General features: G+C 54.9%; 2 protein-coding genes across 2 annotated transcripts; one reads left to right on the top strand and one right to left on the bottom strand.

Moving 5' to 3' along the window:
• Nucleotides 1-9,904: 9,904 nt before the first annotated feature.
• ccdc86 (coiled-coil domain containing 86) lies at nucleotides 9,905-20,033 on the bottom strand. The gene is made up of 4 exons (XM_078207494.1): nucleotides 19,907-20,033; nucleotides 17,689-17,818; nucleotides 15,739-15,813; nucleotides 9,905-11,819 (listed from the first exon to the last, which is right to left on the bottom strand). Exons 1-4 carry the CDS (start codon nucleotides 19,966-19,968, stop codon nucleotides 11,706-11,708), a joined length of 381 nt encoding a protein of 126 aa, XP_078063620.1. The 5' UTR covers nucleotides 19,969-20,033; the 3' UTR covers nucleotides 9,905-11,705.
• Nucleotides 9,943-11,490, top strand: LOC144489636 (uncharacterized; the record flags this gene model as incomplete). The annotated part of the gene is made up of 2 exons (XM_078207491.1): nucleotides 9,943-10,072; nucleotides 10,285-11,490. Coding segments are annotated over 2 exons (1,336 nt in total), but the record flags the coding sequence as incomplete, so codon positions are not given.
• Nucleotides 20,034-20,678: the final 645 nt, after the last annotated feature.

Raw genomic sequence — 20,678 nt, 5'->3', positions numbered from 1 at the left:
CAGTTCATCCTCCTCACCCCAGTCTGCGGAGATGGCTGGACCGGATTCCGGTGCAGAGGTTGTGGATCCCAATATCGCCCAGTTGGTTATGATCGAGAATCATCCAGGACAGGTTGGACAGAGCGAGAATCATCTTACTGAGGCCCTGTGTACACGCTCCCGTCAACTGGTTCCCCTGTAGCCTGTGGAAACAGCGGGGAGTCAGAGACAGGGTCACACACACTCCCCACCCCCCCAACATCACCCCTCCCCAACATCACCCCCCCCCCAACATCACCCCCTCCCCAACATCACCCTCTCCCCAACATCACCCCTCCCCAACATCACCCCCTCCCCAACATCACCCCCTCCCCAACATCACCCCTCCCCAACATCACCCCTCCCCAACATCAACCCCTCCCCAACATCAACCCCTCCCCAACATCACCCCCTCCCCAACATCACCCCTCCCCAACATCACCCTTCCCCAACATCAACCCCTCCCCAACATCAACCCCTCCCCAACATCACCCCCTCCCCAACATCACCCCTCCCCAACATCACCCCTCCCCAACATCACCCCTCCCCAACATCACCTCTCCCCAACATCAACCCCTCCCCAACATCACCCCCTCCCCAACATCACCCCCTCCCCAACATCACCCCTCCCCAACATCACCCCCTCCCCAACATCACCCCTCCCCAACATCACCCTTCCCCAACATCAACCCCTCCCCAACATCAACCCCTCCCCAACATCACCCCCTCCCCAACATCACCCCCTCCCCAACATCACCCCTCCCCAACATCACCCCTCCCCAACATCACCTCTCCCCAACATCAACCCCTCCCCAACATCACCCCCTCCCCAACATCACCCCCTCCCCAACATCACCCCCTCCCCAACATCACCCCCTCCCCAACATCACCCCCTCCCCAACATCACCCCCTCCCCAACATCACCCCCTCCCCAACATCACCCCCTCCCCAACATCACCCCTCCCCAACATCAACCCCTCCCCAACATCACCCCTCCCCAACATCAACCCCTCCCCAACATCACCCCCTCCCCAACATCACCCCTCCCCAACATCACCCCCTCCCCAACATCAACCCTCCCCATCTCTGTAACCTCCTCCAGCCCCTACAACCCTACCCCAGTATTGTGTGCAGTTTTGGTCTCCTTATCTGAGGAAGGATGTCCTTGCTATAGAGGGAGCGCAGCGAAGGTTTACCAGGCTGATTCCTGGGATGGCAGGTCTGTCATATGAGGAGAGACTAAGGTGGTTAGAACAAGAACAAAGAAAATTACAGCACAGGAACAGGCCCTTCGGCCCCTCCAAGCCTGCACCGACCATGCTGCCTGACTGAACTAAAACCCCCTACCCTTCCGGGGACCATATCCCTCTATTCCCATCCTATTCATGTATTTGTCAAGACGCCCCTTAGAACCATAGAAAATTACAGCTCAGAAACAGGCCTTTTGGCCCTTCTTGTCTGTGCCGAACCATTTTTTGCCTAGTCCCACTGACCTGCACTTGGACCATATCCCTCCACACCCCTCTCATCCATGAACCCGTCCAAGTTTTTCTTAAATGTTAAGAGTGACCCCGCATTTACCACTTTATCCGGCAGCTCATTCCACACTCCCACCACTCTCTGCATGAAGAAGCCCCCCCTAATATTCCCTTTAAACTTTTCTCCTTTCACCCTTAACCCATGCCTTCTGGTTTTTTTCTCCCCGAGCCTCAGCGGAAAAAGCCTGCTTGCATTCACTCTATCTGTACCCATCAAAATCTTATACACCTCTATCAAATCTCCCCTCAATCTTCTACGCTCCAGGGAATAAAGTCCCAACCTATTCAATCTCTCTCTGTAACTCAGCTTCTCAAGTCCCGGCAACATCCTTGTGAACCTTCTCTGCACTCTTTCAACCTTATTTACATCCTTCCTGTAACTCGGTGACCAAAACTGTACACAATACTCCAAATTCGGCCTCACCAATGCCTTATATAACCTTACCATAACACTCCAACTTTTATACTCGATACTCCGATTTATAAAGGCCAATGTACCAAAGGCACTCTTTACGACCCTATCCACCTGCGACGTCACTTTTAGGGAACTCTGAACCTGTATTCCCAGATCCCTCTGTTCAACTGCACTCTTCAGAGTCCTACCATTTACCCTGTACGTTCTTCTTTGGTTTGTCCTTCCAAAGTGCAATATCTCACACTTGGCTACGTTAAATTCCATTTGCCATTTTTCAGCCCATTTTTCTAGTTGGTCCAAATCCCTCTGCAAGCTTTGAAAACTTTCCTCACTGTCCACTACACCTCCAATCTTTGTATCATCAGCAAACTTGCTTATCCAATTTACCACATTATCATCCAGATCATTGATATAGATGACAAACAACAATGGACCCAACACCGATCCCTGCGGCACACCACTAGTCACAGGCCTCCACTCAGAGAAGCAATCCTCCACAACCACTCTCTGGCTTCTTCCATTGAGCCAGTGTCTTATCCAATTTACTACCTCCCCATGTATACCCAGCGACTGAACCTTCCTAACTAACCTCCCATGAGGGACCTTGTCAAAGGCCTTGCTGAAATCCATGTAGACAACATCCACCGCCTTCCCTTCATCCACTTTCCTGGTAACCTCCTCGAAAAACTCTAACAGATTGGTCAAACATGACCTACCACGCACAAAGCCATGTTGACTCTCCCTAATAAGTCCCTGTCTATCCAAATATTTGTAGATCCTATCCCTTATCACACCTTCCAATAACTTGCCCACCACCGACGTCAAACCTACTGGCCGATAATTTCCCGGATTTCTTTTGGAACCTTTTTTAAACAACGGAACAACATGAGCCACCCTCCAATCATCCGGCACCTCCCCCGTGAATACTGACATTTTAAATTTGTCTGCCAGGGCCCCTGCAAGTTCAACACTAGCTTCCCTCAAGGTCCGTGGGAATACCCTGTCCGGTCCTGGGGATTTATCCACTCTGATTTGCCTCAAGACAGCAAGCACCTCCTCCTCTTTAATCTGTAAAGGTTCCATGACCTCCCTACCTGTTTGCCCTATTTCCGTAGACTCCATGCCCGTTTCCTCAGTAAATACGGATGCAAAAAAACCATTTAGTATCTCCCCCATCTCTTTTGGTTCCATACACAGTCTACCACTCTGGTCTTCAAGAGGACCCTTATCGTATCCGCTTCCACTCCCTCCCCGGGAGCGAGTTCCAGGCACCCACCACCCTCTGTGTAAAAAATCTGCCTCGTACATCTCCTTTAAACCTTGCCCCTCGCACCTTAAACCTGTGCCCCCTAGTAATTGACTCTTCCACCCTGGGAAAAAGCTTCTGACTATCCACTCTGTCCATGCCCCTCATCATCTTGTAGACTTCTATCAGGTCTCCCCTCAACCTCCGTCGTTCCAGTGAGAACAAACCGAGTTTCTCCAACCTCTCCTCATAGCTAATGCCCTCCATACCAGGCAACATCCTGGTAAATCTTTTCTCTACCCTCTCCAAAGCCTCCACATCCTTCTGGCAGTGTGGCGACCAGAATTGAACACTATATTCCAAGTGCGGCCTCACTAAGGTTCTATAAAGCTGCAACATGACTTGCCAATTTTTAAACTCAATGCCCCGGCTGAAGACAAGCGTGCCGTATGCCTTCTTGACTACCTTCTCCACCTGCGTTGCCACTTTCAGTGACCTGTGTACCTGTACACCCAGATCCCTCTGCCTATCAATACTCTTAAGGGTTCTGCCATTTACTGTATATTTCCTATCTGTATTAGACCTTCCAAAATGCATTACCTCACATTTGTCTGGATTAAACTCCATCTGCCATCTCTCCGCCCAAGTCTCCAACCGATCTATATCCTGCTGTATCCTCTGATGGTCCTCATCGCTATCCGCAAATCCACCAACCTTTGTGTCGTCCGCAAACTTACTAATCAAACCAGTTACATTTTCCTCCAAATCATTTATATATATTACAAACAGCAAAGGTCTCAGCACTGATCCCTGAGGAACACCACACACACTGATCCCCATTATACACTGCGCCAACCAGATCCCCACACACTGATCCCCATTATACACTGCACCAACCAGATCCCCACACACTGATCCCCATTATACACTGCACCAACCAGATCCCCACACACTGATCCCCATTATACACTGCACCAACCAGATCCCCTCACACTGATCCCCATTATACACTGCACCAACCAGATCCCCTCACACTGATCCCCATTATACACTGCACCAACCAGATCCCCTCACACTGATCCCCATTATACACTGCACCAACCAGATCCCCTCACACTGATCCCCATTATACACTGCACCAACCAGATCCCCACACACTGATCCTCATTATACACTGCACCAACCAGATCCCCTCACACTGATGCCCATTATACACTGCACCAACCAGATCCCCTCACACTGATCCCCATTATACACTGCACCAACCAGATCCCCTCACAGTGCTCCCATTATACACTGCACCAACCAGATCCCCACACTGATCCCCGCTATACAGTGCACAAACCAGGTCCCCTCATTCTGATCCCCATTATACACTGCACCAACCAGATCCCCTCACACTGATCCCCATTATACACTGCACCAACCAGATCCCCTCACACTGATCCCCATTATACACTGCACCAACCAGATCCCCTCATACTGATCCCCATTATACACTGCACCAACCAGATCCCCACACACTGATCCCCATTATACACTGCACCAACCAGATCCCCACACACTGATCCCCATTATACACTGCACCAACCAGATCCCCTCACACTGATCCCCATTATACACCGCACCAACCAGATCCCCACACACTGATCCCCATTATACACTGCACCAACCAGATCCCCACACACTGATCCCCATTATACACTGCACCAACCAGATCCCCACACACTGATCCCCATTATACACTGCACCAACCAGATCCCCTCACACTGATCCCCATTATATACTGCACCAACCAGATCCCCACACACTGATCCCCATTATACACTGCACCAACCAGATCCCCTCACACTGATCCCCATTATACACTGCACCAACCAGATCCCCTCACACTGATCCCCATTATACACTGCACCAACCAGACCCCCACACACTGATCACCATTATACACTGCACCAACCAGATCCCCTCAGTCTGATCCCCATTATACACTGCACCAACCAGATCCCCTCACACTGATCCCCATTATACACTGCACCAACCAGATCCCCACACACTGATCCCCATTATACACTGCACCAACCAGATCCCCTCAGTCTGATCCCCATTATACACTGCACCAACCAGATCCCCACACACTGATCCCCATTATACACTGCACCAACCAGATCCCCTCAGTCTGATCCCCATTATACACTGCACCAACCAGATCCCCACACACTGATCCCCATTATACACTGCACCAACCAGATCCCCACACACTGATCCCCATTATACACTGCACCAACCAGATCCCCACACACTGATCCCCATTATACACTGCACAAACCAGGTCCCCTCATTCTGATCCCCATTATACACTGCACCAACCAGATCCCCACACACTGATCACCATTATACACTGCACCAACCAGATCCCCACACACTGATCCCCATTGTACACTGCACCAACCAGATCCCCTCACACTGATCCCCATTATACACTGCACCAACCAGATCCCCTCACACTGATCCCCATTATACACTGCACCAACCAGATCCCCACACACTGATCCCCATTATACACTGCACCAACCAGATCCCCACACACTGATCCCCATTATACACTGCACCAACCAGATCCCCTCAGTCTGATCCCCATTATACACTGCACCGACCAGATCCCCACACACTGATCCCCATTATACACTGCACCGACCAGATCCCCACACACTGATCCCCATTATACACCGCACCAACCAGATCCCCTCACACTGATCCCCATTTTACACTGCACCAACCAGATCCCCACACACTGATCTCCATTATACACTGCACCAACCAGATCCCCTCACACTGATCCTCATTATACACTGCACCAACCAGATCCCCTCACACTGATCCTCATTATACACTGCACCAACCAGATCCCCTCACACTGATCCCCATATCCATTTAATCTGTAGAAATCGAATGATCTGGTTTGATGGGTAAGTTTACAGACAACACAAATGTTGGTGGATTTGCGGATAGTGATGAGGACCATCAGAGGATACAGCAGGATATAGATCAGTTGGGGACTTGGGCGGAGAGATGGCAGATGGAGTTTAATCCAGACAAATGTGAGGTAATGCATTTTGGAAGGTCTAATACAGATAGGAAATATACAGTAAATGGCAGAACCCTTAAGAGTATTGATAGGCAGAGGGATCTGGGTGTACAGGTACACAGGTCACTGAAAGTGGCAATGCAGGTGGAGAAGGTAGTCAAGAAGGCATACGGCATGCTTGCCTTCATCGGCCGGGGTATTGAGTTTAAAAATTGGCAAGTCATGTTGCAGCTTTATAGAACCTTAGTTAGGCCGCACTTGGAATATAGTGTTCAATTCTGGTCGCCACACTACCAGAAGGATGTGGAGGCTTTGGAGAGGGTAGAGAAAAGATTTACCCGGATGTTGCCTGGTATGGAGGGCATTAGCTATGAGGAGAGGTTGGAGAAACTTGGTTTGTTCTCACTGGAACGACGGAGGTTGAGGGGAGACCTGATAGAAGTCGACAAGATTATGAGAGGCATGGACAGAGTGGATAGTCAGAAGCTTTTCCCCAGGGTGGAAGAGATAATTACTGGGGGGCACAGGTTTAAGGCGCGAGGGGCAAGGTTTAAAGGAGATGTACGAGGCAGATTTTTTACACAGAGGTTGGTGGGTGCCTGGAACTCGCTGCCGGGGGAGGTAGTGGAAGCGGATACGATAGTGACTTTTAAGGGGCGTCTGGACAAATCCATGAATAGGATGGGAATAGAGGGATACGGTCCCCGGAAGGGTAGGGGGCTTTAGTTCAATCGGGCAGCATGGTCGGTGCAGGCTTGGAGGGCCGAAGGGCCTGTTTCTGTGCTGTAATTTTCTCTGTTCTTCTCCGATTGCTGTCTTGGGAGAATTTGTCAGAAGGCAGATCAGAAAATCCAGGGTGGATTCTGACATTGGTCTGGATCCCAGTTTGATTTGATTCTGATGTTGCTGCGAGTGTCAGGTGTTTCACTCCAGGTGGGACTCCAGTGACCCACTGGGGCTCTTTTATCCAAGACAGTTTATGTCACAATGCAGTTTAACTCAAACATTGAGAATTAGAATCACTTTTACACATCGAAATGCTTAAACACGACCAGGTATAATTCTTAATCTTTCTCTTCGTGTCTGCGTGAGTTTCCTCCCACACTCCAAAGATGTGCGGGTTAGGTGGATTGGCCATGATAAATTGCCCCTTAGTGTCCAAAGATGTGTAGGTTAGGGTGGATTGGCCATGCTAAATTGCCCCTTAGTGTCCAAAGATGTGTAGGTTAGGGTGGATTGGCCATGCTAAATTGTCCAAAGATGTGCAGGTTAGGTGGATTGGCCATGCTAAATTGTCCCTTAGTGTCCAAAGATGTGCAGGTTAGGTGGATTGGCCATGCTAAATTGCCCCTTAGTGTCCAAAGATGTGTAGGTTAGGGTGGATTGGCCATGCTAAATTGCCCCTTAGTGTCCAAAGATGTGTAGGTTAGGGTGGATTGGCCATGCTAAATTGTCCAAAGATGTGCAGGTTAGGTGGATTGGCCATGCTAAATTGTCCCTTAGTGTCCAAAGATGTGCAGGTTAGGTGGATTGGCCATGCTAAATTGCCCCTTAGTGTCCAAAGATGTGTAGGTTAGGGTGGATTGGCCATGCTAAATTGCCCCTTAGTGTCCAAAGATGTGTAGGTTAGGGTGGATTGGCCATGCTAAATTGTCCAAAGATGTGCAGGTTAGGTGGATTGGCCATGCTAAATTGTCCCTTAGTGTCCAAAGATGTGCAGGTTAGGTGGATTGGCCATGCTAAATTGCCCCTTAGTGTCCAAAGATGTGTAGGTTAGGGTGGATTGGCCATGCTAAATTGTCCAAAGATGTGCAGGTTAGGTGGATTGGCCATGCTAAATTGTCCCTTAGTGTCCAAAGATGTGCAGGTTAGGTGGATTGGCCATGCTAAATTGTCCCTTAGTGTCCAAAGATGTGTAGGTTAGGGTGGATTGGCCATGCTAAATTGCCCCTTAGTGTCCAAAGATGTGTAGGTTAGGGTGGATTGGCCATGCTAAATTGTCCCTTAGTGTCCAAAGATGTGCAGGTTAGGTGGATTGGCCATGCTAAATTGTCCCTTAGTGTCCAAAGATGTGTAGGTTAGGTGGATTGGCCATGCTAAATTGTCCCTTAGTGTCCAAAGATGTGTAGGTTAGGGTGGATTGGCCATGCTAAATTGCCCCTTAGTGTCGAAAGATGTGTAGGTTAGGTGGATTGGCCTTTTCTGCACTGTAGGACAATGTTTGAACCAAGGCTGTAATGAGGTCAGGAGCTGAGTGACCCTGGCAAAACCCAAACTGGGCGTCACTGAGCAGGTGCTGCTTGACAGCGCCGTCGATGACCCCTTCCATCACTTTACTGATGATCGAGAGTAGACTGATTGGCCGGTAATTGGCCGGGTTGGATTTGTCCTGTTTCTTGTGTACAGGACATACCTGGGCAACTTTCCACATTGTTGGGTAGATGCCAGTGTTATAACTGTACTGGAAGAGCTTGGCTAGGGGAGCGGCAAGTTCTGGAGCACAAATCTTCAGTACTATTGCCGGAATGTTATCAGGACCCACTGCCTTTGCAGTATCCAGTACCTCCGTTTCTTGATATCACGGGGAGTGAATCAAATCGGCTGGAGATTAAAATCTGAGATGCTGGGGACCTCTGGAGGAGGCTGAGATGGATCATGGTAAGTTTTTCACTCAGAGGGTGGTGGGTGCGTGGAATCGGCTGCCGGTAGTGGTGGTGGAGGCGGATTCGATAGGGTCTTTTAAGAGACTTTTGGATAAGTTCATGGGAGTTAGTAAGATAGAGGGTTATAGGTAAGCCTAGAAGGTAGGGACATGTTCGGCACAACTTGGGGCCGAAGGGCCTGTTTGTGCTGTAGCTTTTCTGTGTTCTATCCACTCATCACTCCTGGATGAAGATTGCTGCCTTATCTTTCACATTGATGCGCTGGGCCCCTCCATCATTGAGGGTGGGGATATTTGTGGAGCCTCCACCTCCAGTCAGTTGTTTAATTGTCCACCACCATTCCCGACTGGATGTGGCAGGACTGGAGAGCTTAGATCCGATCCGTTGGTTGTGGGATCGTTTAGTTCTGTCTATCAGTGACTTCCTCTCCCTGTCTGGACCCCAAACTCTGGAATTCCCTCCATAAACTCCTCCACATATCTCTTTCTCGCTCTGTCTGCCTCCCCCTTGTCCTCTGCCTCTCGATCTCTCTCTGCGGCACAGCGGGTTAGCTCTGCTGCCTCTCAGCACCAGGGACCCGGGTTCGATTCCCGCTTTGGGTCACTGTCTGTGTGGAGTCTGCACGTTCTCCCCGTGTCTGCGTGGGTTTCCTCCGGGTGCTCCGGTTTCCTCCCACAGTCCGAAAACGTGCAGGTTAGGATGCATTGGCCGTGCTAAATTCTCCCTCAGTGTCCCCGAACAGGCGCCGGAGTGTGGCTACTCGGGGATTTTGACTTCATTTTTCGGTATACCTGGTGCTGCTCCTGGCATTCCCTCCCACATCCGGGATGATCCCTGGGTCAGAGACAGAGAGAAGGAAGCAGGGAAACAGCCAGGGCTCCTGTTGGGATGGAATGGATGCTGAGTGGAGCCAGACACTGACACTAAACAACCGAGTTTATCAGAAAATAAAGGAAAGCTTTTATTATTTCCAGTAAATTAAGCTGCGTTGGTGAGAGTCTGTCAGAAAGTCACAACAGATACAGCGCAGTCTCCTTCGCGCGCAGGTGCACGCATACCTACAGGCAGGCGCACACGCACGCACGCAGGCACACGCTCTCACACATGCAGGCGCACACACGCTCTCGCACACGCAGGCACACACGCAGTCAACACGCTCTCGCACACGCAGGCACACACGCAGGCGCGCACACGCTCTCGCTCACCCACAGGCAGGCGCGCACACGCTCTCGCACACGCAGGCACACACGCAGTCAACACGCTCTCGCACACGCAGGGACACGCTCTCGCACACGCAGGGACACGCTCTCGCACACGCAGGCACACGCTCTCACACACGCAGGCACACGCTCTCACACACGCAGGCACACGCTCTCACACACGCAGGCACACGCTCTCACACACGCAGGCACACGCTCTCACACACGCAGGCACACGCTCTCACACACGCAGGCACACGCTCTCACACACGCAGGCACACGCTCACACACACGCAGGCACACGCTCACACACACGCAGGCACACGCTCTCACACGCAGGCACACGCTCTCACACACGCAGCCACACGCTCTCTCACACGCAGCCACACGCTCTCTCACACGCAGCCACACGCTCTCACACACGCAGCCACACGCTCTCACACACGCAGCCACACGCTCTCACACACGCAGCCACACGCTCACACACACGCAGCCACACGCTCACACACGCAGCCACACGCTCACACACGCAGCCACACGCTCTCACACACGCAGCCACACGCTCTCACACACGCAGCCACACGCTCTCACACACGCAGCCACACGCTCTCACACACGCAGCCACACGCTCTCACACACGCAGCCACACGCTCTCACACACGCAGCCACACGCTCTCACACACGCAGCCACACGCTCTCACACACGCAGCCACACGCTCTCACACACGCAGCCACACGCTCTCACACACGCAGCCACACGCTCTCACACACGCAGCCACACGCTCTCACACACGCAGCCACACGCTCTCACACACGCAGCCACACGCTCTCACACACGCAGCCACACGCTCTCACACACGCAGCCACACGCTCTCACACACGCAGCCACACGCTCTCACACACGCAGCCACACGCTCTCACACACGCAGCCACACGCTCTCACACACGCAGCCACACGCTCTCACACACGCAGCCACACGCTCTCACACACGCAGCCACACGCTCTCACACACGCAGCCACACGCTCTCACACACGCAGCCACACGCTCTCACACACGCAGACACACGCTCACACACACGCAGACACACGCTCTCACACACAGACACACGCTCTCACACGCAGCCACACGCTCTCACACACGCAGCCACACGCTCTCACACACGCAGCCACACGCTCTCACACACGCAGCCACACGCTCTCACACACGCTCACACACACGCAGACACACGCTCACACACAGACACACGCTCTCACACGCAGGCACACACTCTCACACACGCTCTCACACACACACACAGACAGCCACACAAATTAGAAAATAGGCAATGTCAAAGGCCTGTTTGACTCTTCAATCCCACCACACTTAAACGTCAGGAACATCGCCGCCGTGATATTAACGTACAGCTTCCTCTTCACATCTCTGGCTGACTGGGAGGCACACTGCGCCTCCCTCTGGCTCTCTCTCCATCCGATATTCTCCCTCCATCCCCACACCCAGTTTCTCCGTCCCTCTCTCGCCCCCCCGCTGTTTGATTTGTCACTCCCGCTGCCCCCGGGGTCGGCTCTGCTGCAAGGCCCTCAGAGTGTCTCGTTTCTCAATCCTGCGCAGTTGCTTCTTCTTCATCCTCTTGATCTTCAGAGGGTTTTTGATCTGCGGGACGGAGGCACCAGAAGACATTGATTGGCAACAGACTCAAGGGACACAATCTTTATAATTTTATACTTGAAGAGAAACTCGACTCAAGTCCTTCTTAGCCTGAAATTCAGCCTGCTCTATTCTCACAGGTTGAGGGGGTGTGGGAATAGGCCCTTCGGCCCAACTTGTCCATGCCGCCCTTTTTTTAAACCCGAAGCTCGTCCCAATTGCCCGCGTTTGGCCCATATCCCTCTATACCCATCGTACCCATGTAACTGTCTAAATGCTTTATAAAAGACAAAATTGTACCCACCTCTACTACTGCCTCTGACAGCTCGTTCCAGACACTCACCACCTCCCCTCTGGACCCTTTTGTATCTCTCCCCTCTCACCTGAAACCTATGCCCTCTAGTTTTAGACTCCCCCACCTTTGGGAAAAGATATTGTCTATCTAGCTGATCTATGCCCCTCATTATTTTATAGACCTCTATAAGATCACCCCTCAGCCTCCTGCGCTCCAGAGAAAAAAGAACATAAGAACTAGGAGCCTGCTCCACCATTCAATAAGATCACGGCTGATCTTTTTGTGGACTCAGCTCCACTTACCCGCCCGCTCACCATAACCCTTAATTCCTTCACTGTTCAAAAATCTATCTATCCTTGCTTTAAAAACATTCAATGAGGGAGCCTCAACTGGGCAGGGAATTCCACAGATTCACAACCCTTTGTGTGAAGAAGTTCCTCCTCAACTCAGTCCTAAATCTGCTTCCCCTTATTTTGGGGCCATGCCCCCTAGTTCTAGTTTCACCCGCCAGTGGAAACAACTTCCCTGCTTCTATCTTATCTATTCCCTTCATCATCTTATATGTTTCTATAAGATCTCCCCTCATTCTTCTGAATTCCAATGTGTATAGTCCCAGTCTACTCAGTCTCTCCTCATAAGCCAACCCTCTCAACTCCGGAATCAACCCAGTGAATCTCCTCTGCACCCCCTCCAGTGCCAGTATATCCTTTCTCAAGTAAGGAGACCAAAACTGTACACAGTACTCCAGGTGTGGCCTCACCAGCACCTTATACAGCTGCAACATAACCTCGCTGTTTTTAAACTCCATCCCTCTCGCAATGAAGGACAAAATTCCATTTGCCTTCTTAATTACCTGCTGCACCTGCAAACCAACTCCTTGAGATTCCTGCACAAGGACACCCAGGTCCCTCTGCACAGCAGCATGCTGCAATTTTTTACCATTTAAATAATAGTCCATTTTGCTGTTATTCCGACCAAAATGGATGACCTCACATTTACCAACATTGTACTCCATCTGCCAGACCCTCGCCCACTCACTTAGACTATCTATATCCCTTTGCAGACTTTCAGCATCCTCTGCACACTTTGCTCTGCCACTCATCTTAGTGTCATCTGCGGATTTTGACACACTTGGTCCCCAACTCCAAATCATCTATGTAAATCGTAAACAATTGCGGTCCCAACACTGATCCCTGAGGCACACCACTAGTCACTGATCGCCAACCAGAAAAACACCCATTTACCCCCACTCTTTGCTTTCAGTTAGTTAACCAATCCTCTATCCATGCTAATACATTACCCGTAACACCGTGCACCTTTATCTCATGCAGCAGTCTTTGGTGCGGCACCTTGTCAAATGCCTTCTGGAAATCCAGATACACCACACCCACAGGTTCCCCATTGTCCACTGCACATGGAATGTTCTCAAAGAATTCCACCAAATTAGTCAAACATGACCTTCCCTTCATGAACCCATGCTGCATCTTACCAATGGGACAATTTATATCCAGATGTCTCGCCATTTCTTCCTTGATGATAGATTCAAGCATTTTCCCTACTACAGAGGTTAAGCTAACCGGCCTATAGTTACCCACCTTTTGTCTCCCTCCTTTTTTAAACAGTGGTGTCACATTTGCTGTTTTCCAATCTGCAGGAACCACCCCAGAGTCCAGCGAATTTTGGTAAATTACCAGTAGTGCATTTGCTATTTCTCCCGCCATCTCTTTTAGTTCCCTGGGATGCATTCCATCAGGACCAGGAGACTTGTCTACCTTTAGCCCCATTAACTTGCCCAACACTACCTCTTTCGTGATAATGATAGTTTCTAGGTCGTCACCTGCCATAGCCGTCCTGTCATCAATTTTTGGCATGTTATTTGTGTCTTCCACTGTGAAGACCGACACAAAATACCTGTTCAATGCCTCAGCCATTTTCTCATTTCCAGTTATTACATCCCCCTTCTCACCCTCTAAAGGAACAATGTTTACTTTAGCCACTCTTTTTCGTTTTATATATTTGTAGAAACTTTTGCTATCTGCTTTTATATTCTGAGCGAGTTTACTCCCATAATCCATCTTACTTTTCTTTATAGCTTTTTTCGTGGCTTTCTGCTGACCTTTAAAGATTTCCTAATCCTCTAGGTTCCCACTAATCTTTGCCACTTGAAGCATTTTCTTTCAATTTGATACTTCCTTTATTTCCTCAGATATCCATCCCAGTCTATTCAGCCTCTCCTTATAACTCAAAACATCAAGTCCCGGTAGCATCCTAGTAAATCTTTTCTGCACTCTTTCTAGTTTAATAATATCCTTTCTATAATAGGGTGACCAGAACTGTACACAGTATTCCAAGTGTGGCCTTACCAATGTCTTGTACAACTTCAACAAGACGTCTCAACTCCTGTATTCAATGTTCTGACCAATGAAACCAAGCATGCCGAATGCCTTCTTCACCACTCTGTCCACCTGTGACTCCACTTTCAAGGAGCTATGAACATGTACCCCTAGATCTCTTTGTTCTGTAACTCTCCCCAACGCCCTACCATTAACTGAGTAAGTCCTGCCCTGGTTCAATTGACCAAAATGCATCACCTCGCATTTGTCTAAATTAAACTCCATCTGCCATTCGTCAGCCCACTGGCCCAATTGATCAAGATCCCCTTGCAATTGGAGATAACTTTCTTCACTGTCCACTGTGCCACCAATCTTGGTGTCTTCTGCAAACTTACTAACCATACCTCTATGATCATCTTGCTGGTGCCAGTACAGAGCGAGACTGCGGATAGTTGGGAACCTGTCTCGGGGGCAGGGAATTCAGATGGTGTTCGTGGAAGTGGAAATGACTAGGGTTGGGAAGCATTTTCCGATCAGGGCCAGTGTGATCTCCTGGACTCGTTTCGATCGCCTCAGGGGGTCGGAGAGGAATTTCCCAGATTTTTTTTCCCCATATTGGCCCTGGGGTTTTCACTCTGGGTTTTCGCCTCTCCCTGGAGATCACATGGTCTGGAATGGGGGGGGGGTGGGGGTGAGTTAATAGGTTGTAATGAACAAAGCATCGTAGCTGTGAGGGACAGCTCGGTGGATAGGATATTAGGATGTAGATAGGCTGGAAAATTGGGCGGGGATCCTGGATTCAGGATTCAATCCTGGACCGGGGAGCGGCGCGGGCTTGGAGGGCCGAAGGGCCTGTTCCTGTGCTGTATTGTTCTTTGTTCTATATTCTCATCCAAATCATTAATATAAATGACAAATAACAGTGGGCCCAGCACTGATCCCTGAGGCACACCGCTGGTCACAGGCCTCCAGTTTGAAAAACAACTCTCTACAACCACCCTCTGGCTTCTGTCAAGAAGCCAATTTTGTATCCATTTAGATACCTCACCCTGGATCCCGTGAGATTTAACCTTATGTAACAACCTACCATGTGGTACCTTGTCAAAGGCCTTGCTAAAGAGAGAGAGAGAGCACACGACTCTACCTTCTCAGGAGATGAAGGAAATTTGGCCCGGGCGATGGGGGATGCTTGGGTGATTGGGGGGGGGGGACAAGAGTCAGCATCGTCAAGGGGCTTGAAGAGGACTCCCAGAGTTTTACAACAGCAAATCCCACCGCAAACCGCGAGCAGACTCACCACTTGCACCACCTCCGACTTCCTCTCATTCTCCAGTCTTCGCCTCAAGTTTTCCTCGCGCCGGAGTTTCTTTGCCTGCCCGGGAGAGGGAGGGGAAGAGGAGAATCGATCAAACTCAGCAACCTGGTGGCCCCAGCGAGGGGGTGAAGCCCCTGGTTTTGAGAGCAATCTGATGAGCATCTTTATAATTACAAAGGCAAAGAAATCTGACTGAGTTCTGCTTAGCCTGCACGGCACGCGCAAAATTTGAAAAGGTGGAATCAGACATTACGTGGTTTAAGCATCAACCTTCAAGGGGGAGAGAGGTGGAGAGGATGAGGGAGTGAATTCCAGAGGTTAGGGTCCCCCCCAGGCAGTTGGAGTCACGGCCGCCAATAGCGAAGCAATGGGAATGAAGGGAAGCTCAAGAGGCCGGAAGTGGAGGACATTTTGGAGAGATTGGAGTATTGTAGGGGCTGGAGGAGGTTACAGAGAGAGGGAGGGGTGTAGGGGGAGGGATCGGGGGGGGGGGAGGGATCAGGAGGGGGGGAGGGATCAGGAGGGGGGGGAGGGATCAGGAGGGGGGGGAGGGATCAGGAGGGGGGGGAGGGATCAGGAGGGGGGGGAGGGATCAGGAGGGGGGGGAGGGATCAGGAGGGGGGGTGAGGGATCAGGAGGGGGGGTGAGGGATCAGGAGGGGGGAGAGGGATCAGGAGGGGGGAGAGGGATCAGGAGGGGGGGGGAGGGATCAGGAGGGGGGGAGGGATCAGGAGGGGGGAGGGATCAGGAGGGGGGGGAGGGATCAGGAGGGGGGGAGGGATCAGGAGGGGGTGGGGGGGGGAGGGATCAGGAGGGGGTGGGGGGGGGAGGGATCAGGAGGGGGGGGGAGGGATCAGGAGGGGGTGGGGGGAGGGATCAGGAGGGGTGGGGGGGAGGGATCAGGAGGGGGTGGGGGGGAGGGATCAGGAGGGGGTGGGGGGGAGGGATCAGGAGGGGGTGGGGGGGAGGGATCAGGAGGGGGTGGGGGGGAGGGATCAGGAGGGGGTGGGGGGGAGGGATCAGGAGGGGGTGGGGGGAGGGATCAGGAGGGGGTGGGGGGGAGGGATCAGGAGGGGGTGGGGGGGGAGGGATCAGGAGGGGGTGGGGGGGGAGGGATCAGGAGGGGGTGGGGGGGAGGGATCAGGAGGGGGTGGGGGGGGAGGGATCAGGAGGGGGTGGGGGGGAGGGATCAGGAGGGGGTGGGGGGGAGGGATCAGGAGGGGGTGGGGGGGAGGGATCAGGAGGGGGTGGGGGGGAGGGATCAGGAGGGGGTGGGGGGGAGGGATCAGGAGGGGGTGGGGGGGAGGGATCAGGAGGGGGTGGGGGGGAGGGATCAGGAGGGGGTGGGGGGGAGGGATCAGGAGGGGGTGGGGGGGGAGTGATCAGGAGGGGGTGGGGGGGAGGGATCAGGAGGGGGTGGGGGGGAGGGATCAGGAGGGGGTGGGGGGGAGGGATCAGGAGGGGGTGGGGGGGAGGGCGGGGTGGGGGGAGGGCGGGGTGGGGGGAGGGCGGGGTGGGGAGAGGGCGGGGCGGGGGGGGCGAGGGCGGGGCGGCGAGGGGGGGCGAGGGCGGGGGGGCGAGGGCGGGGGGGCGAGGCGAGGGCGGGGGGGCGAGGGTGGGGCGGCGAGGGTGGGGCCGAGTGGAGGGGGGCCCCATGCGTGACGGAGTGGGGGGATCAGCTCGTTCGAGGGACCGGGGTGTGGGCAGAGGGCTGCGCGAGGGAACGGGGGGACGGGCAAGCGCTCGGGGGGGGGGGGGGGGAGGCCAGCGCGCGCGAGGTATCGGGGGGAGGGGCCGGCCCCCCGCACGTGAGAGAGAGCAGTGAGGCCCCCCCGCGCGAGAGGGCAGGGGGCCATGTGAGGGACAGCCTGATGTGAAGCGAATCCCTCACCAGCTGTGGAAGCCTGGCCTGTGGCGAGGTCACTCTCTCACCTCCTTTTCTCTCCTCCGGCCCTCCAGAAGCTGTTGACTCATCTCCTTCACTGCCTGCCTCTCCCTCCTTGCCACCATCTTCTTCTCCCACGAGGTACAGAGGGGTTTATCACGCAGCAGTGTGGAGAACCTGCAAAACAAGATGGGAGGGGATTAGTGAAAGAATCCGTCTCTCTCTCTGTTCCTGTTGCTCTGTCTCCCCCTCCCCACGTTAACCCCTCCACCCGTCTTCCCCTCTCCCCAACTCTCTCCTCCCCCCGCTCATCGAGAAGACCTCTGTCTGGGAGGGGGGTCGGAGTGCAGGGGGGTCACGGAGATGACCTCTGTCCGGAGGGGGGTCGGAGTGCGAGGGGGTTCACGGAGATGACCTCTGTCCGGAGGGGGTCACGGAGATGACTTCTGTCCAGAGGGGGTCACGGAGATGACTTCTGTCCAGAGGGGGGTCGGAGTGCGAGGGGGTCACGGAGATGACCTCTGTCCGGAGGGGGGGTCACGGTGATGACCTCTGTCCGGGGGGGGTCACGGTGATGACCTCTGTCCGGAGGGGGGGTCACGGTGGTGACCTCTGTCCGGGGGGGGGTCACGGTGGTGACCTGTCCGGGGGGGGGGGGGGTCATGGTGGTGACCTCTGTCCGGGGGGGGGGGTCACGGTGGTGACCTCTGTCCGGGGGGGGGGGGGTCACGGTGGTGACCTCTGTCCGGGGGGGGGGGGGGTCACGGTGGTGACCTCTGTCCAGAGGGGGGGTCACGGTGGTGACCTCTGTCCGGGGGGGGGGTCACGGTGGTGACCTCTGTCCGGGGGGGGGTCACGGTGATGACCTCTGTCCGGGGGGGGGTCACGGTGATGACCTCTGTCCGGGGGGGGGGGTCACGGTGGTGACCTCTGTCTGGGGGGGGGGGGGGTCACGGTGGTGACCTCTGTCCGGGGGGGGGGTCACGGTGATGACCTCTGTCCGGAGGGGGGGTCACGGTGATGACCTCTGTCCGGGGGGGGGGTCACGGTGATGACCTCTGTCCGGGGGGGGGGTCACGGTGATGACCTCTGTCCGGGGGGGGGGGGTCACGGTGGTGACCTCTGTCCGGGGGGGGGGGGGGGGTCACGGTGATGACCTCTGTCCGGGGGGGGGTCACGGTGGTGACCTCTGTCCGGGGGGGGGGGTCACGGTGGTGACCTCTGTCCGGGGGGGGTCACGGTGGTGACCTCTGTCCGGGGGGGGGGTCACGGTGGTGACCTCTGTCCGGAGGGGGGGTCACGGTGGTGACCTCTGTCCGGAGGGGGGGGGGGTCACGGTGGTGACCTCTGTCCGGAGGGGGGGTCACGGTGGTGACCTCTGTCCGGAGGGGGGGGGGGGTCACGGTGGTGACCTCTGTCCGGGGGGGGGGGGGGGGGTCACGGTGGTGACCTCTGTCCGGAGGGGGGGTCACGGTGGTGACCTCTGTCCGGGGGGGGGGTCACGGTGGTGACCTCTGTCCGGGGGGGGGGTCACGGTGGTGACCTCTGTCCGGGGGGGGGGGGGGGTCACGGTGGTGACCTCTGTCCGGGGGGGGGGGGTCACGGTGGTGACCTCTGTCCGGGGGGGGGGGGGGGGGGGGGGGTCACGGTGGTGACCTGTGGGGCTCCGTGTGGGACACGGTGAATCCCCGGTGCCGGTTAGTTTATTGGTCCCGGGACCCGGGCATCTCCGGGTCAGAGTTCATCGCCCCTGGAGGGCAGTCCGGACTCACCCACGTGGCTGTGGGTCAGGGGTCACATGTGGGTCAGACCGGGGTCAGGGCGGCAGATTCCCCTCCCTGAAGGAACCAGGTGGGTTTCCCGGCGCGGGGGCGTCAGGAGATGCTTCAACCCGGCAGCCTCTCCCCGGGGGGGAACCCGGGGCTCGGGGAGCGACAGGGCCCCCGGCTCCGGCCCCAGTCCCCAGTCCCCGGCCCCAGTCCCCGGGCTCCGGGCCCAGTCCCCGGCCCCAGTCCCCGGCTCCAGTCCCCGGGCTCCGGGCCCAGTCCCCGGCCCCAGTCCCCGGGCTCCGGCCCCAGTCCCCGGCCCCAGTCCCCAGTCCCCGGCCCCAGTCCCCGGCCCCAGTCCCCAGTCCCCAGTCCCCAGTCCCCGGCCCCAGTCCCCGGGCTCCGGCTCCAGTCCCCGGGCTCCGGCCCCAGTCCCCGGCCCCAGTCCCCGGGCTCCGGCTCCAGTCCCCGGGCTCCCCGGGCTGACTCTCGCTCTCACCGCGTTCCGACCTCCCGCCACGACCGCCGACATTTTCCTCTCCGCTTCCCCTTCTCCGCCATCTTCTCCCCGGCCCCCCACTGCGCAGGCTCAGCGCTGCCGGCACTCTCTCTCTCTCACTGCGCAGGCTCAGCACTGCCGGCTGCCGGCACTCTCTCTCACTGCGCAGGCTCAGCACTGCCAGCTGCCGGCACTCTCTCTCTCACTGCGCAGACTCAGCGATGCCGACTCTCTCACTGCGCACGCATCTCCACGTCACGTTCGTAATGCCAGCCGCCGGTCGACTCTCACTGCGCACGCTCATAATGCCGGCTCTCCCACACTGCGCAGGCTCAGGATGGATCCAATTCCCTCACATTGGCTGTTGCACTGTGGGAGGCCTCACATTGGCTGCTCGATGGGGAATCTCTGGGATTAGTTATTGAACTATGTGGGGCCTCACATCAGCTGTCAGGGGGTGAGGGGTCACCGAGCTCCGTCCAACCGCAGGACGATGGGCGGCTGCAGCTGGGGCAATACCGGCTGTTCCACCATGGGGAGCCTCACACCAGCTATTCCACTGAGGGAAACCTCAGCAACAACCATTCGCTCTCGGAGAGGCTCAGTGCGGCAACTCGCATCCACCCTCCAACTGGACAGGGCTGTAAATAACCCCATCACAGACCAGATAAACCCCATCCGACCGAGCGATACTGTGCACGGTGCTCCCAGTGTGGGTCTAACTGAGGGATACGGAGACTGGAACTGTGCACGGTGCTCCGAGTGTCGGTCT

Source organism: Mustelus asterias, unplaced genomic scaffold (genome assembly GCF_964213995.1).
Source record: "Mustelus asterias unplaced genomic scaffold, sMusAst1.hap1.1 HAP1_SCAFFOLD_2380, whole genome shotgun sequence".
Lineage (NCBI taxonomy): Eukaryota > Metazoa > Chordata > Chondrichthyes > Carcharhiniformes > Triakidae > Mustelus > Mustelus asterias.
The sequence above is the reverse complement of the archived record's forward strand: the minus strand, read 5'-3'. Positions and strand labels throughout refer to the sequence as shown.